The 18,516-nt window shown below is 44.3% G+C and overlaps 1 protein-coding gene across 2 annotated transcripts in view; it reads right to left on the reverse strand.

The window, feature by feature from the left end:
- Positions 1–12,150, reverse strand: part of TEX36 (testis expressed 36) — a 52,388-nt gene extending 40,238 nt beyond the window's left edge. Inside the window, exons 1-2 of one of the 2 annotated variants that reach the window (XM_030204868.1) lie at positions 11,992–12,150; positions 7,531–7,659 (exon numbers count right to left, since the gene is read on the reverse strand). In XM_030204868.1, the coding sequence (XP_030060728.1) occupies positions 7,531–7,659; positions 11,992–12,042 (180 nt within the window). In that variant the 5' untranslated portion in view covers positions 12,043–12,150. The remainder of the gene's footprint in view (positions 1–7,530; positions 7,660–11,991) is intronic. The other variant, XM_030204869.1, reaches the window with a different exon arrangement.
- Positions 12,151–18,516: the final 6,366 nt, after the last annotated feature.

Below are 18,516 nucleotides of genomic sequence, written 5' to 3' on the forward strand. Positions count from 1 at the left end.
TAGCTGAGTTGACAGATAAGTTAAACCCAATCTACATCCATATGAGAAGACATTTTTCTAATGACTTATTTTTAATAAAGCTGGAAAACAAAGAACTTGCTCCAGATCTGAGTTGCTCAACCCAGTCCATAGGACCAGGGGCATAGCTACGGGTGGGCCTGGATGGGCCCAGGCCCACCCAATTTAGCCTCAGGCCCGCCCGTCCACCCAGAGGCAGAGTCCGAGTCCGTCCGTATCTTCGAATCCTCGCCCGCAGCGATGAACTGGCGGGCGGGGCGCCAGTGCGCCACTCTCCAGTAGTAAAAGCAGCAAGCCGGCAGGTTCGAGTCCGTCCTTCGCTTTCCTGCCCTCTCTGCATCCCGCCCGGCCAAAAGGAAATGACATCAGAGGAAGGCGGGACGCAGAGAGGGCAGGGAAGCGAAGGACGGAGGTGAACCTGCCAGCTTGCTGCTTTTACTACTGGAGAGTAGCGCCCCGCCCGCCAGTTCACAGCTGCAACCTCGGGAGTGGAGTGCAAGTGAGCCAGCCTATCAAGTCCACTGTAAGGAAGCCATTTGGTAAATTTCAGTTTCCACTCCCCCCGCGCAGCTGTCGCCGGTCATTCAAAACACAGCAAGCAAACCTGTGAGCTGCTGCATCCACGTTGTCGTTCTTTGCCAAGAGAGATGAGAGATGCTGCGAAAGGGGGGGGGAGACGCTGGATAGAATGGGGAAGGGGATGGAAAGAAAAAGGATGGGCAGGGGGGAGAGGAGAATTGCTGGACAACAGGGATTGATGGAGGGGACAGGGGAGAGAGGAAATTTGCTGGAGATGGATGGAGGAGAAGGCAGGGGAAAATGGAGAGTTGCTGGACATGGATGGATGGTGGGGAGGGCAGGGGAGAGAGGAGAATTGCTGAACATGGATGAATGGAGGGGGCAGGGGACATAGGACATTTGCTGGATATGGGTGGATGGAGGAGAGGGCAGGGGAGAATGGAGAGTTGCTGGACGGATGGATGGAGGGAAGGAAGGAGAGAGGTGCTGGATATGCAGGGGGGGTGGAGGAAAGGGGAGATGTGCTGGATATGCAGAGGGTTGAAGCGAAGGGGAGAGGTGCTGGACATGTAGGGGGGCTGGATGAAAGGGAAAGAGGTGCTGAACATTTAGTGGGGGCTGGATGAAAGGGAAAGAGATGCTGGACATGTGGGGGGGGGGGGCTGAAGGAGAGATGCTGGATATGCAGATGATAGCTGAAGGGAAAGGAGACAGATGTGGACCTGCAAGGAGGGCTGGAGCAAAGGGAGAAAGGTGCTGGACCTATGAGAGGGGTTAGAGGGAAGGGAGAAAGATGCTGGGAGAAAGAGCCAGATGCAAAAGGGGAAGAAAAGAGAAGCTGGTTGGGGGGTGGGATTAAAGAGGAGAGGGACACATTGGTGTGGAGGAGGGAGAAAGGGGACATAGGGAAGTATACAGATACAGAAGGGAGATGATGGGCATTAGGTGGGAGCATGGGGACAGGGACACAAATGTTAGATGCTGTATGGGGGTGGCACATGGGCACAGAGGGGTAATGCCTGACAAGGGGGGGAGGGGAACGGAGATATGGAATAGAGATAAAATGCTGGACACTGGAGAGGGAGGTATATGGACACGGGGGGGGGAGATACCAGACAAGGGGGAGAATAGGAACACAGAAAGGATATGCTGGGCATGGGGTGCATAGATGATGGATGAGGGGATATGAACACAGGTGAGATACTGGACAAGGAAATGTAGGAAAACAGAGATGGGAGATGGATGATGGACATGAAGAAAGAAGAAATGTCAAATAGACAGGAGACCCTGGCAAGTGAGTTAAGAGAAGACAGAGGGAAGCAGAAACCAGAGACTGGGACCAATATGATTTGAGAAATAAAATGACCAGACAACAAAAAGGTATAAAAAATTATTTTATTTTCAATGTTGTGAATATAATATGTTGGATTTGGAATGTACATCTTGCCAAAGTTGATGTTAAACATGGCTGGGGTCCAGGACAGAAATCTAGGAAAGGACCCCAAAGTCCATTACCAGGCTGCGCCTTCAGCTTCCAGCATGCAGGCTTTCTCTGGCCAAGGAACCAAGCACAATTGCCCTAGTTGCAACCCCTAACACCATCCCTGGCATGTGCCATCTTTATATTTTGCACAGGAGCAAATTCCTTTCTTGTTTCTCTGGTGTTGTACTACATGCACGGTCTAGTTTCTTGGGGTTTCCGTTTAATTTATATTTCTAGAGTTTGTGGTCACTTATTCTGTATTTGGCATTTGCGTCCTGTATGTGTGACTGAAGTATTCTGTTAGCATGAAGTTTCCATGTAGCATTCTGTAGTAATTTGGCTTGTCCAGCTTTCCTGATAAATGTATTTGTATTTTAGAGCCCTACTATAATATTTAAGGCACTTCTTTTTTATAGGTAGGATCTTTGTTTTTGGAAGTTAGTGTTGGCATGGTAGACTAGGTTCTGAGTGACTTTTGTTTTATAGATTTTTTCAAAATTAATTTATAATATGTCTATAATTGAGATTACATTAGCAACCATAATTTCTTTGTAAGATGAGTTTTATGGAGAATTGTCCTTGCTGTGCTCTGTATCCATTGTTGTTGGAGGGCCAGGAAGTTATCTGGATGCAGAATGTGTTTGGCTTCAATACGATATATGTGTTGGAGGACCATGGCTCAATGGGGCTGAATAGTTCAGTCTATTGTACTTCCCTTAGCTCTCAATTGGCCTGCAGCCACTGAAGTTGTGGGGAGTGGGGTAGGGACAGAGCATGGGTGCATCAGGTTGCTGTTTTTTCTCTTTCAAAAAAGTTGGCAACTCTAGTGCCCACCCAACCAGCCTGTTGACCCACCCAAAAATTGCCTTCTGGCTACGCCACTGCTTAGGACACATCAAGCAAGTCAGGATTTCAGAATACCTGCAATTAATATGCATGAGAGAGATTTGCATACAGTGAAGGTAGTGCATGCAAATCTCTCTCATGCATATTAATTGTTGGTTCTGGTTGGGTGTGTCCTGAGGAATGGGTTGAAAACTCCTGCTGTAGATAATTGAAATTACGAGTCTTGCTCTAATTCTGGATTAATACAAACGTGATGAATCTTCTTGCAGACATTTCAGTTGTACCTAAGGTAAAGAGGTACAGAGTACAGGGAAGGAAATTGTATGAGGTGGTTTAAGGCTTCTGAGTCTAAAAATGGAGATTGCTGAGCCAGATAGAGGAACAAAAGCTTACCTATAATGACCAGAGGTCTTGAAAGATGACTGACTGACAAGGTTAAAAGTTACATTCAAAGAACAAGAGCAGGAAGACTCCACTGGGACTAGAGGGAATGAGTCACATACAGTGTTTGACTTTTGGAATTAAAGGTTGCATGACCCTTGCAGATACCTGAATTACAGGGTGGAACACAAGTCACAGGATATTAGCATAATAAGAAAACATGTAAACATGAGCTCTGTAGATACAATATAAGATTTCAAAAGTCAGTTCCATAGTGTTTTGTCTACACTCCTAGGTAAAGAAATTCCACTTTATGGGGCCTCTCTGCTCCCAACTCCAAGGCCATCTCCTGAAACTTCAGCAAATAAAATCTGTCTCTGCCTCAAAAACCAACTCATATACCTTTAAGCTGCTGGAGACTAGTCTCAGTTTTAAGCAAAGGTCCCTCTGACTCTGGAATTCTTTCCCTTCTGAACTCCATTCCTGGGGGTGTTCTGGTTCTTCCTAGTTCTCCAAGGTTCAGAAAACACTTTTTTCTTCTCCTAAGGCCTTCTTTTGTCTTTCTCCTTACTCAAACATTTGGTTATCCAATGGCTTGGTTAGCCAAGGACAAAACACTTGGTGTGATGGCTTGGCCAGCCAAAGACAAGATTATGTTCCTGACTGCACTATTTATACAATTCAGACTTCCATTTCTTTTTCACAGGGACTTCTGTTCATACTTTACTATTGGTAAACCCTCTCTAACCTGGAAAGTTCTTTGGTTATACATGATATCAATTTATTCACTTGGGAGAGTCACGAGGGGTCTCTACATCATTATTTTATTAGTGATTGTAACATATGAGGGGCATAATCGAACGTCACCGGCAAAATAGATCGCCGACGATCTTTTTTGGCGTCGGCGCTACAGCTGGCCGGAACCGTATTATCGAAAAAGATGGCCGGCCATCTTTTTCTTTGATAATACGGTTTAGCCCGGCCAAATGCCAGAGTTCGCCGGGGTTGAGATGGCCGGGTTTCTTTTTCAGCGATAATGGGAAAAAATGCTGGCGATCTCCAACCTGGCGACATCCAAGGCATTTGGTTGTGGGAGGAGCCAGCATTTGTAGTGCACTGGTCCCCCTCACGTGCCAGGACACCAACTGGGCACCCTAGGGGTCAGTGTTGTGGGCTTCAGAAAATGCTCCCACATGCAGAGCCCCCCCCCCCCCCAAAAATAAAAACCCCACTACCCACAAATGCACAACACTACCATAGCTCTTAGGGGTGAAGGGGGCAACTACATGTGGGTACAGTGGGTTTTGGAGGGCTCCTATTACCAGCACAAGTGTTACATGTAGGGGGGAGAGTGGCATGGGTGCGCCTGCCTTAAGTGCACTGCGGTACCCACTAAAAGTGCTCCAGGGACCTGCATACACGCAGGCCTCTAGGACTTGTTACTGCTGTAGAACCTTGGCACACCAGTTGACACCTGAAGACTAATCTCTTTGAAAAAGTCCTTTATTTGAATAAGCACGTTTACTCACAGTTAACTGCAGATCAGAGGTTGTGCCCCACTGGCAAAGAGTCTCCCTGGGACTGAGATTAGCAGTAGGTCAGAGCTGGCAAAATGGTGTACAATGCCCTCTTTCAGCAACATTCAAGGTAATAACTAAGGTCTCTAACGTGGGTAACACATGAAAGGGATCTAAAACTGGCTTACAAAAATGGCCACTACCTCATGGACTACCGGAAACAAAACAGGGCACACTCTGATCCAGTTAGCAGGGGGAAAAGCACCATGGGAGTAGAGCCAGGGGTGTGCTGGTAAATGTTTAACAACAGGCTCTTTCTCCGAACATAGCCAGCTCTGCAGTTGGAAGGGCCAGGGGTGGCCGGGGGGGGGGGGGGGGGGGGGGGAGCAACACTTGCCTTTCTCTCCTCCCTCCCTTCGTGCGAGCACACTAGACATACCTTTGCTGGCAGCCAATAAATGGACTGCCACCACTCCCAACGTCTTGCTCTGAGCAGCATGCTGGAACTTCTCTCACATGCTGGAGAAGTCCCAGCCTGCTGCTCAGAGCTGGAAACAAGGAGTGGGGAGCAGCAGCAGTGTATTTACTTGGTTGGCAGGGTTCAGCATCCCCACCAGCAAAGTAAAAGAGAATTCAGCAGGGGGACCAAGCCCACATTTTGGGAGCCATTTGTTAAAGTAGCCATGGAGGGCCCTACTTTAACAACCGGCTCCCAAAATTCTCAAAAAATTAACAACCGGCTCTTGCGAGCCTGTGAGAGCCTGCTCCAGCACACCACTGAGTAGAGCCCACTACCCTACACCCACCACAATGCATTGCTGATGTGACTCTGCTGTGCACCTTACAGAAAATGTGTCACACTCACCCGAGAGCCACTTCACAACCAGGGAAAGGCTGTCAGAGGATAGAACACATTCTGCTATCATGGAGGTGGGTACGGCATTTGAGGCTGGCAAAATATGTTTATAATTGTGTTTTTTAGTGTGGGAGGGGGTTGGTGACCACTGGGGAAGTACGGGGAGGTCATCCCCGATTCCTTCCGGTGGTCATCTGGTGAGCTGGGGAACTTTTTTTGAGGCTTGGTCGTGAAACTAAAAGGACTAAGTAAACCCGGCGAAATACTGCTTAATGCCGCTTTTTTTTTTTTGTTCCATTATCGGTGAAAGCTGGCTATCTGGTAGCCATGCCCATGCCTCGCCTTCGCTAAGCTACCGACACACCTCCTTGAAGCGATGGGAAAGCGGCGATGCTGTAAAAAATGCCGCTTTCAATTATACTGATTTCGCCGCTTTTAAGAAATCGCCAGCCATCCCCCGATTTATGTCGGGAAATGGCCGGCGATCACTTTCGAAAATAAGCTTGCTAGTAACATAGTAGATGACGACAGAGAAAGCCCTGTATGGTCCATCCAGTCTGCCCAACAAGATAAACTCATAGCATAAGGTATGAGGAGAGATACTACATATGTATACTTGATCTTGATTTGTCCTTGCCATTTTTAGGGCACAGACTGTAGAAGTCTGCCCAGAACTGGCCTTGTTCTCCAACTACTAAAGTTATCATTAAAACTCCACTCCAGCCCATCCAAATCTGTCCAGCCATGTTCAAGGCACAGACTGTAGATGTCTGCCTGGCACTAGCCTTGTTCTCCAGCTACAGAAACTGATCTGTCCAGCCAGCCATATCAGGGTACAGACCATAGAAGTCTACCCAGCACTGGCTTTGCTTCCCAATTACTGGTGTTGCCAAATAATCACCACTAAGTTTATTTGGTTCCATGCCTTCGATATAGGATTCCTTCATGTTTATTCATTTTATTCCTTTGTTAAATTCACTTTTATTTGTTGTACTTTGATTTTGTGAGCTATAAACTATTTCTTCTGTTTTAATTTTACTATACATTGTATATGTATTTGTGTGATTTTATTTTTATTTAATTTACATGCTATGCTTTTGAATTTTTCTGTTTTAAATCTTTGTTTCTGCCATTTAAAGGCAGAATATAAGTTGTTAATTAAATTTATAACTCTAAAATTATAAGCTGTCCATCCTCTATCTTTAAGAAATAGTTCTTCTTGAAAGCCAACATGAACTTAAATACATCACTAAAACTGATTAGCTTATCAAAATATATAACAAAGGCAAATTCCAAACTATACATTAAGCCAGGAATATGTGCAATATAACTTCCATCAAGTAATCTGAATTGTATATGAAGGTTGTACACAACATCCTCAAATGGAACTACGTCCTTTTCCTAGGGTGCGTTAACGATTAGCACATGCCCATAGGAACAGAATGGGCTTCTTAGCATTTAGCCTCTAGCATACCAATGTGGTGGGGGCGGTCCTGTTCCGGGGCAGGGAACTGGCGGAGCCGACAGCTGCGTGACTGCTCTGTGCACCCCTAGGTGGTTAGGATGATGTACTTCGGAGGAAGGGGAGGGGGGTGATGCATCAAGAGGGTTTGAAGTTTGTAAGCTTGTCTGGTTCTGATGACAATAAAGATGAATATAAAAAAAAAAGAAGGGGGATGATGCACCGGGTAGGGCATAGCAGCGACCTGCACCGTATGGCAGCCAACCTAGGTACGCCCATGCTAATCATTAGGGTGCGCTAAATCTGTTAGCACATCTTAGTAAATGGAGCCCTTAGTAAACAGTAGTCTGTTATTAGAGTATCTAATAGTACTACTAGAACCACTCAGAATTAAACAGATCTTAACTATATTATAAACAAATTGAGAAATATAGACATTAAATTTTACCTGTGGCTGAATTTTAGATAACATTGGCAGAGTTTTTTCAATTTCTTGAACGTCTGTCTTACTTGACTGCGTTAACATGGCTGCTGTAGTTGAGATAAACTGGTTTTGGAATTCTGCACCATGAGGGAACTAGAAATACAATAAATCTTTTGCTGACATTCAAACTAGCATATATATATTATATCTACACTGGACCCATAATTATCTCAAGCAATGTTAAATCTAATTTCATCATAAGGCTCTAAGGCGACTACAGTGAGCTTAGACATAATTTATACATATAGTAGCAAATATTAGAAGGAATACAAAATGTGTTTAAAAACAAGATATCATGTAATTCTGTTATTTTAATATCTAACATTTAAGATTACTCTTCATTACTGTAGTGAGATACATGACCTGGACACAAGCTAAGCATCTAGCAACAAAGCTCAAAAATAATTCAAACCAGTTTTTTTTTTTTTTTTTTACTGAATGCTAATTTAACATTTTTCCACTATAGTTCTGTAACAGTTAAACAAGACAGACTATGCCCCATTTATTGCACTGCTGGACTTGAACAAAACCTCAGAAATAAATATAACACACCTACCTAAGGGACCCTTTTACAAAGATGCGCTACTGTTTTTAGCATGCACTAAATGCTAAGATGCTAATTATATTCCTATAGGCATGCCTTTATAAAAGATCATCTATGTGGAATAAATCCAAAAAAATTTGGAGAAAAAGGAGACCTCAGACCTACATAGCCATAAATCACAAAAGAGAATCTTGTAAAAGCTATGTAAAGCAATGGTTCCCAAACCTGGTCCTGGTGGCACCCCAGCCAGTCGGTTTTCAAGATACTCATGATTGCCTGAGACCCTGCACAGAACAGGATCATACCTGGCCCTTTATTTTCAACTCTAGGAGACCAAGGGGAAGAAATCCACATACAAACCACTAATAAATAAATATAGATCAAAGGCCTTTGGGAGAGAGAAGAGGGGCACACCTATGATTGTGCATCCACAACTGTCTCAAAATCACTCAGGTCCTCTGCTCTTTTATTAACAATGTATTAAGTCATAAATTAACTGGTTACATCACAAATCATGAGACACAAACTTTGAAAAATCATTGGCCAGATTATATTCTGCTTACATCTGCAAGTTCAGGGGATTCAGGGTACTTTCCAAAACTGCTAGTGGTTCCAGTAAGAATCAAACATTTTATAGATTGTAAGCTCTGTCGAGCATGTCTCTTCATGTTCAAGTGTACAGTGCTGGGTACGTCTAGTAGCACTTTAGAAATGATAAGTAGTAGTAGTAGGAATGCAGAACTATCATATATTATTCCATACATCATCTGTATGCTCAGACATCTGCATGCATCATATTCACTTCCCTGTTCTCTTCCAAACATGTTTATATCTAATAAAAGCTTCCTGTATCTGGTAAAAACAGAATTAAGTCATTTTCAACCTTATTTACTATACTAACATTTAACCTTTAATATTCCTTTCTATGAATGGGGGGGGGGGGGGAATATTTTTCAAATATAACCTTAATATCTTCACCCACAATGAATATTCATGAGAGAGATTTGCATTCACTGCCTCCACTGCATGCAAATCTCTCTCATGAATATTCATTGTAGATATTCTAAAAACCAGACTGGCTGGGTGCCTCCAGGACCAGGTTTGGAAACCCTTATATAGTAACTAAGTAAATATAACTAATTACTGTACTTAAGTAAAAGTTTTGTCACTTTTACTTGTAACGATGTACAGGAAACATTTGTAACTTTTACTGATGTGATAATTTCACCAACGTTTGCTACTTGTACTCAGTTATATCTGATGCTTGCAGTTAAAAGTAAAAAGAAAAAGCGGAAGCAAGATGTAAATGACGATTCCTCAGTAAGCCTGCAAAGAGGTGGGAAAACGTGGGATACAAATGCAATAAATAAAAAATAAATAAACCAAATGAAACAGCAAAATATGGAACAGGATTTTGCTATTGCAAACCTTGTCACAAAAACAATGATCATCTCATCTTAAATTTTGTTGTTCGGTGATATTTGTGAGAATAGAGGAGTTGTCTGTGTTTGTTTAACTGGTTACTGGTCTCCAGCAATGCTTCCTCTAAGGAGTGGCCTGGTGTGTGCAAATCTTGTTTTGTGTAAGCAACGAGTTTCAAAAACCAACAATTTTTGAGTGTCAGTATTACCAATGCATTTCTGTATACAGCACAAATAAACTCTAACATTTTTTGTGAGCAACCATGTAAAATCTGAACGACGCTCCTAAAATGTATGGTCTCCAGCCACACAGACAGTGATGAGATGGGTCACGTTGAAGCAGAGATGACATTGAAGTTGGTAGCAATTCTTGGTGGACAGACCTATATCTCTAGTAGATCAGTCTGCAGGTCATCCCATGGAAAATTTACATTGGTGTGACTGTCCACTAGATTGATAGTGTTTAGAGAGGAGTCTGCTTATCTGGCTTTAAGATTAGAGAATGACAAGGGGACAAAGTTTGTCCCCGTGGGTTCTGTCTCCATCTCCGTCCCCTTCCTGAAGGCCCTGTCTCCATCCCCGCCCCATCCTCACAGGTTCTGTCCCCATCCCCGTGGGCTCTATCCTCATCTACAGAAGCCTTGAACACTTATGATTTTATATTTAAATCTTTTTATTAAAGTATAAAAAGGAGCAATATGCTGTGCAACTATTGTGTATAAATTACAAATAGAAAACAATAATAACAATGAGCAGCTATAATAATCCTCCTTTCCACCACCATCCTCTACCCTTCCAACTAGAAAATGACACAGGGACAAAGTTTGTCCCCGTCCCTGTGAGCTGTGTCCCCACCCTGTCCCCATCCCCATCCACGTGGTTACTGCAGTTCCCCATCCCCGTTTCATTCTCTATTTAAGACTGAAGAGTTCCCACACATTTGATATTCTTGCATCAGTTCTCAAAGATATGAACAATTGTTAGAACATAATGATTCCAACTTTGTGAAAGCCTTCTCTGTGACTGGACAGCATGACGATGATGATGGAGATGAAGATGCAAATGATTAATTAGACAACGTTATTTCTAATGCAGATGATGATGATGATGATAAAGCAGCATTCTTTGCTATATGGAAGTCAAGTGTTTTGGTCATTTCCTTGATCAATACCTGCAGACCCTGAAGGAACCTTTTATCAGACTGAACATGTCACTCCCTGAAAGTGCAGTTGAACAACTTTTTAAGCTGTGCTGGTTTAATAATGACTCACAAGAACACTCACATGAGTAACAGTCATTTTCAAAATTTAGTTTTAATAAAAGCAAAGTGGATTGAATTTTAGAGCAATAAAGTTGTTGGGATAAAAACATTAACAATGGTTACATTCATTGTAATTGCAGTACTTTTACTTTTTACTCAAAAACTATTATATTAAGCAATAACTTTTTTTTACTTTCACTTAGTACCTAGTACTTTGAACAACACTGGTGATACAACCAGTGGTCTTCTAAAGCGATTCACCTGAAACAATCAACACAAAATGAGGGCTTTTGCTGGAATTATCATTTACAACTATTTTTAACATCAATGTTTTTGAGATTATAATTCATAAATGAACTACATGAGCTATTAATGTTATGAGTAGTTAAATAATTCTATATTTTGCTAACTGCACTGGTTTAAGAAAAATCTTTTTTTTTTTTGGTTTTAAAGAAGACTTGTAACATAGTAACATAGTAGGTGACGGCAGAAAAAGACCTGTACAGTCCATCCAGTCTGCCCAACAAGATAAACTCATATGCGCTACTTTATATGTATACCTGACCTTGATTTGTATGACACTTCCTTTACAAGATTTGCTATTGTAATTTATTGTTGTGTAGATCTGAGGTCTCCTTTTCCTCCAAATTTGTTGGGTTCATACCACTTGGGTGGGTGTGTTCTATTAATTGCAAAGGTAAATGATAAATTATATATGTTACTGCTGCGAGTATAGTGCATGTTTCACATAAGAAAATGAGCATGCAATTGAGCATGCTTTGCATCCTTCATTGCATGCAATAGAGGACGAAAAGCCTGTTCACAAAGAGGCTATGTTTAAAAAGCACTTAGACTTACAAAGTCACATAGAGGCATATTTTCAAAGCACTTAGCCTTCCAAAGTTCCATAGAAACCTATGGAACTTAGCCTCCCAAAGTGCTTTGAAAATATGCCTCATTGTAATCTATGAAACTTTGTAAGTCTAAGTGCTTTGAAATTAGCCTCAAAATCTATTTAAAAAATGTCATTTACTCCATGCTTCTTGGTAGTTTAGGTTCCCACCGGTCCTTCCTTCCTCATAAAATACAGGCGGACTTCATCAAGCTTTACTAGTAGTCGCAGCACATGGAGAGCACTAAAGTTCCAGGTTTCTGTCTTCCTAACCATTGTTCACGACGAGGTTACGTGGAAATCTTACCCATTTGCCATCCTCTTCAGTGGAAGGATTGGAACGTCTTCCTTTAGGCATGCTACGCCTTCAGGTGAATACGAATGTCCCGCCAATCCTCCTCCTCATCCGTTTCAATAAACTTCACCAGGCTTTCTCCCCCGGCAACATGCAAGTTTCTGAGAGCTGCTGCTGCTGCTGCTGCTGCTGCTGCTGCTGCTGCTGCTGCTGTTTGTTACCCACACACCTTGTTGAGGCAGCCACTTCCAGCTGCAGGACAGAGGGGGCGACCCCCAGCTCCGCAGCCGGCATTAGTTTACAAGTTACCATAGCAACATTCCTGAAAGTTCATTTCCGGCAGAACTAAGCCCCGCCTCTCTTTTGCATCTGATCTGTTAAGAGAGGCGTAAGGTAGCCCGAAGGTGGAGGTTAGTTGGATTTAGTACCAGGATGGAAAGGAAAACGGGGCTGCTTGTTTAAGGAAAAAGTTGAGTTTTGTACTTTCTCATCCTGGTTCATATGATTCCAGTACTAGAAGAGGACTATGGCTGTAGCCAAGAATGGCCTCCTGTGCTGTGGAAATAGTCTTTCCCAGGTTCTGTGGGTGGTCCATATTGAGGCATATTTTCAAAGCACTTTGGGAGGCTAAATTCCATAGGTTTCTATGGAACTTTGGGAGGCTAAGTGCTTTGAAAATGAGCCCGATAGTCTGTGCTCAGACTACTACACGTGCCTGATTTCAGGCAACAAACCTGCAGCCTATAATTCTGTACACCCCCCCCCCTCCTTTCCTCCCCTTGCGTCAGCTTGGGAAATGGGATACCAGAAGTTGGCAGTTGTACCTCAGCACTAGAAGGGAGGGCGATGGTAAACTCCTGCTGCTATTGCTTACAAGACCAGCAGGTTGCCGCATAAACTGAAGACATTCTGTGGGTTATAGGAGCCAACTTTTTAAAATTATTGGGGGTGCTAAGCCCAATGGAAATAACCCCTCCCTGGATACATACAAGGAATTTTCTCAATATTGGGGGTGCTCAAGCACCCACAGAGTCGGCTCCTATGCTGTGGATCTTTCCTGGTATCCAGACTGACTACCCGTCTTGCAATTTATATAGAGATTGACGTAGGGATGCTGAAACACTACATCTTACATGTTTGGACCAGAAGTAGGACCATTGAAAGTCCGAGATGTGCAGTCCTGTCTCTTTTCCCAAAGAGTTTTAAGAGTGTCCACATGGCCTTGAGAAACTTTCAGTTTTACCAGCACCTTATACCAACATGAGGCTTCATGTCCAAGGTCTCTGATCTGCCACCGAGGAAGATTTGGGTGGGAAATGTGTCGGAAATGGTATTTCAAGCGGACGAGTCGGAGAAACTTACTGACTTCATGGTAAACCTGGAGGACGTAATGAGGCAGTTCAGCAAACTGAAGAGTAGCAAATCTCCTGGACCGGATGGTATTCATCCTAGAGTACTGATAGAACTGAAAAATGAGCTTCCGGAGCTACTGCTAGTGATATGCAACTTATCCTTAAAATCGAGCGTGGTACCGGAAGATTGGAGGGTGGCCAATGTAACGCCGATTTTTAAAAAAGGCTCCAGGGGAGATCCGGGAAATTATAGACCGGTGAGTCTGACATCAGTGCCGGGGAAAATGGTAGAGGCTATTATTAAAAACAAAATTACAGAGCACATCCGAGGACATGGATTACTGAGACCGAGTCAGCACGACTTCTGTGTGGGGAAATCTTGCCTGACCAATTTACTTCAATTCTTTGAAGGAGTAAACAAATATGTGGACAAAGGGGAACCGGTTGATATTGTGTATCTGGATTTTCAAAAGGCGTTTGACAAGGCACCTCATGAAAGGCTACAGAGGAAATTGGAGGGTCATGGGATAGGAGGAAATGTCCTATTGTGGATTAAAAACTGGTTGAAGGATAGGAAACAGAGAGTGGGGTTAAATGGGCAATATTCACAATGGAGAAGGGTAGTTAGTGGGGTTCCTAGTGGGGTTAAAAAGCTAGGACCGCTGCTTTTTAATATATTTATAAATGATTTAGAGATGGGAGTAACTAGCGAGGTAATTAAATTTGCTGATGACACAAAGTTATTCAAAGTTGTTAAATCGCGACAGGATTGCGAAAAATTACAAGAGGACCTTACGAGACTGGGAGACTGGGCGGCTAAATGGCAGATGATGTTTAATGTGAGCAAGTGCAAAGTGATGCGTGTGGGAAAAAAGAACCCGAATTATAGCTACGTCATGCAAGGTTCAACGTTAGGAGTTACGGACCAAGAAAGGGATCTGGGTGTCGTCGTCGATAATACACTGAAACCTTCTGCTCAGTGTGCTGCTGCGGCTAGGAAAGCGAATAGAATGTTGGGTATTATTAGGAAAGGTATGGAAAACAGGTGTGAGGATGTTATAATGCCGTTGTATCGCTCCATGGTGCAACCGCACCTTGAGTATTGTGTTCAATTCTGGTCGCCATAATAATTCTCACCTCCAACGTTCTAATGTGCCTGGTACTGTGGCTGCCTTGGAGGTGGTCTGCTAGGCAGTTTAGAATGCACTGACGTCAGTGATGTCACTGACAGCTGATTCCAAGGCAAGGGGAGGAGTAGGGAAACACGCTATGCGTGTTTCCCTACTCCTCCCCCTGCCTGGGAAACAGCTGTCAGTGCCCCCCCTCGGTGCAACACCCAAGCCCCTGCCCTGCAAAACCGCGAGCCAGGCAGGGGGAGGAGTAGGGAAACACGCGGAGCCTACCAATCAGCTCTCAGTGCCCCCCCTCGACGCATCACCCAAGACCCTCCTCCCGGCGCATCACCAAAGCCCCTACCCGCCCCCCCCCCTCTCGGGCACATCAACTTCCTCCGTAAACAGCCATCTGGCATTGGCTGTTGTCACTGCAGCCGCTCCTCCTCTCCCCTCCATGTCACTGCCCCTGCAGGAAGACCCCGGAGGAGCGCAGCGACGTCAGAGGGGAGAGGAGGAGCGGCTGCAGAGATGACAGCCAATGCCAGATGGCTGTCTACGGAGCCGTGTTTCAGGTTTAAAATCTTTTTTTGGCTCTTTTCTTTTTGTACCGGCTGCTGCTGCTCAACAGGAGACGCAGCAGCGGCCGGACAGCATTAGTATTGGTGGCTGCGGGTGGCAAGGGGGTTGATGTGCCCGAGGGGGGGGTAGGGGCTTGGGTGATGCGCTGGGGGGGGGTAGGGGTTTGGGTGATGCGCCGAAGGGGGAGGGGAGGGTCGCTGGACATGGGTGGCTGGAGGGGGGAGGGGAGGGTCGCTGGACATGGGTGGCTGCATGGGGAGAGGAGGATCGCTGGACATGGATGGCAGCGGGGGGGCAGGGAAGAGGGAGGTGGGGAGGGGGTCCTGAGACCAGATGGGTGGCTGCAGGGGAGACAGAAGGGACACTGCAGGGGGGGCAGGGGGAGAGGAGGGTCACTGGACATGGGTGGCTGCAGGGGGGGCAGGGGAGAGAGGTGGGTCGCTGGACATGGGTGGCTACATGGGGGGCAAGGGGAAAGGAGAGGAGGGTCATTGGACATGGGTGGCTGCAGGGGGGTAGGGGAGAGGAGGGTCGCTGGACATGGGTAGCTGCAGGGGGAGAGGAGGGTTGCTGGACATGGGTGGCTGCAGGGGGGCAGGGGGAGAGGAGAGTCGCTGGACATGGGTGGCTGCAGGGGAGAGAGGAGGGTCGCTGCATATGCGTGGCTGCAGGTGCAGAGGAGGGTTGGTGGGGAGGGGGTCCTGAGACCAAATGGGTGGCTGCAGGGGAGACAGGAAGGACACTGCAGGGGGGGGATTACCTTGCTAGCGCCCGTTTCATTGCCTACCGAAACGGACCTTTTATACTAGTAATTAATAAAATAAGCAAATTACAATAATTTAAACAACCAAATTAAAACTTACAATTAGTCAAAATTATAAAATCAACAACAATAATTTAAAAAGACAACTATGAACTATGTTCATCACACATGATAAACAGTTCCTTGCACTGGTTACCCATCCATTCCAGAGTGCAGTACAAAGTTATATGTTTCATTCATCAGGCATTGTACTCAATCTGTATTCCACAATATTTAAAACATATGATTTAGGAGTATTAGCCATGCAGATCCTTGCGATATGAGAATGTTCTTATTATACATTTCCCAGGGATTGAGACCAATATATATACCCAGATACTTAATCATATTCCGTGCCCATCCCAAAGGGAAATTCTGCCATTGTTGTGGGTTTTGGGAATCAGTCATGCTCATGGCCTCTGAGTTATCATAGTTAATCTTTAATCCAGAAAAACTACCAAACGTCTAAATAAATTGGACAATTTTAAGCATATATTCTTGTATATTGCTGACAAAGAGCAACATATCATCTGCATACATACTGATTTGGAATTCCTCCCCCCCCCCCCCCACACACACACACACAACCACCCCTTGGATATCCTGTGCAGCCCTGATCTTAGCTGGTAAGGGCTCTAGAGAAAGGATAAAGAGCAATTGTGATAGCGGACACCCCTGACGCATGCCTCGATGTAGTGCGAAGGAGGGGGGATCTACAGCCATTGACCAAAATCTGTGTGGTCGGATTACTATAAGTAGTGCGGATCCACTCCACAAACGTACCCTGTATCCCATACTTGGGTAAGACCCAAAAGAGATAGTCCCACGTAATCTTGTCAAAAGCCTTTTCAGCATCCAGATTGGCTAACACAATACCATCTGGATCTGTATGCCTGGACTGCAAAGTGGCCAGAACTTTAAACAAGTTAGTATAAGAATACCTCCCAGGAACGAAATCAACTTGGTCTGTATGGATTAGGTCAGGAATAATGTTATTTAGTCTGTTCACAAGTACCACTATTAACATTTTTGGTCTTGGTTTAAGAGAGATATAGGCCTATAAGAGCCCAGCAGTTGCTTATCTTTTCCAGGCTTTGAGAGAACAACTACAAAGGCATGATTCAGGTGTGCCCCAAATTGCCTTCCATGAACTGCCGACATTCCCATATGAGATTTTATCCTGTAGAATCTTAGCATTCTGCACTGAGGCCAGCGGGCCCTGGTGCCTTTGCCAGTTTAAGACATTTAATGGCTGCCTTAATTTCCGCTGCCTCTAGATCTCTATTAAGATATTCTAATTGCTCTGAAGAAATCTGGTGGAGCACCAGAGAGCTAAAAAAAAGCATCCCTGCTCTCTACACAATGCGGGCCCAATGCACATTGGTTTTATCGAATTGCTGGAACGCCTGCAGAATATTAAAAGCAAGAAGCCGGCAAAAGAATCAGTTGGACCACTAGATGACCGAGGGGTAAAAGGGGCAATCAGGGAAGACAAAGCCATAGCAGAGAGATTAAATTAATTCTTTGTTTCGGTCTTCACTGAGGAAGATTTGAGGGAGATACTGGTGCCAGAAATAGTATTCAAGCTGACGAGTCTTGCTTTGAACCTGTACATTGTATTTAAAACCTGTTTGATTCTGTTATAGGATTATTATTTTCTTGAGCACTGCATTACAAAACTGTTAAGCACTGTTATTTGAGGGTTTAGCACTAGTCTCCGGTAGAAATTAAATCTGTAGTTTTTCCTGCTTAATTTTATTGCTTAGAATAGCAGAGGTGCAGTGAGGTATTGAATTAGAACATCAGAGACTGGTGTCACAGCTAGCACCGTCCTCAGCTCTTTGTTCTTTAGGCCTACCCCAGAGGTAACACTTCCTATGTAGCCTACCAAATCCACTGCCTACCCCCTTCAAACTATACAGCCAGATTTGAGATACTTTCTGATTGCATTTACTTTGAGCTGTCTTCTGTTATCAGGTGCAGTTACTGATTTGATATTAACAGGGTTTTTCTTTCCTTGTAGTACAAAATTACATACTATATATAAAGCCAGGTTTAGGTTTACTGTTCCTTTCTTATATACATCCAAGAGAAGGACATTAAAGGAAAAGTGAAGATAGACTCTAAGAAAATCAGCTTCCTCTAGGCTTCTCCCTCACTTTAATAAGTAAATAATTCATACTCTCTGTTATTAGGCCTTACCTAGCACTACACATCAAAAACTCCATCTTCTGTAGAACTGAAGAATTGGTTCACAGTACTGGAGGCAGAAGAGATGAAAACATCTCAGGAACAGGAGGAAACAATGATCAAAAATCACAAAGCAGCCAGATCGGTGGCCAATAAGAAGAGAAAGGTAGTGGTGGTTGGAGATTCTCTTCTAAGGGGTACTGAGGCGCCCATCTGCTGACCAGACATAATGACCAGGGAGGTGTGCTATCTGCCTCGTGTCAAAATTCAAGATGTAGCAGAAAGATTGCCTAGACTCATCAAGCCTACTGACCACTATCCTATGCTGCTCATCCATGCTGGCACAAATGATACTGCTAGGTATCCTACTGAACATATCAAATGTGATTTCATGGCTCTGGGTCAGAAGGTGAAGCACCTAGGTGCACAGGTGATGTTCTCATCAATCCTTTCTGTTTAAGGTAATGGCCAAACGAGGAAAACTTGCATCCTGGAGCTA

This window comes from Microcaecilia unicolor, chromosome 5 (genome assembly GCF_901765095.1).
Source record: "Microcaecilia unicolor chromosome 5, aMicUni1.1, whole genome shotgun sequence".
In the NCBI taxonomy this organism is placed as follows: domain Eukaryota; kingdom Metazoa; phylum Chordata; class Amphibia; order Gymnophiona; family Siphonopidae; genus Microcaecilia; species Microcaecilia unicolor.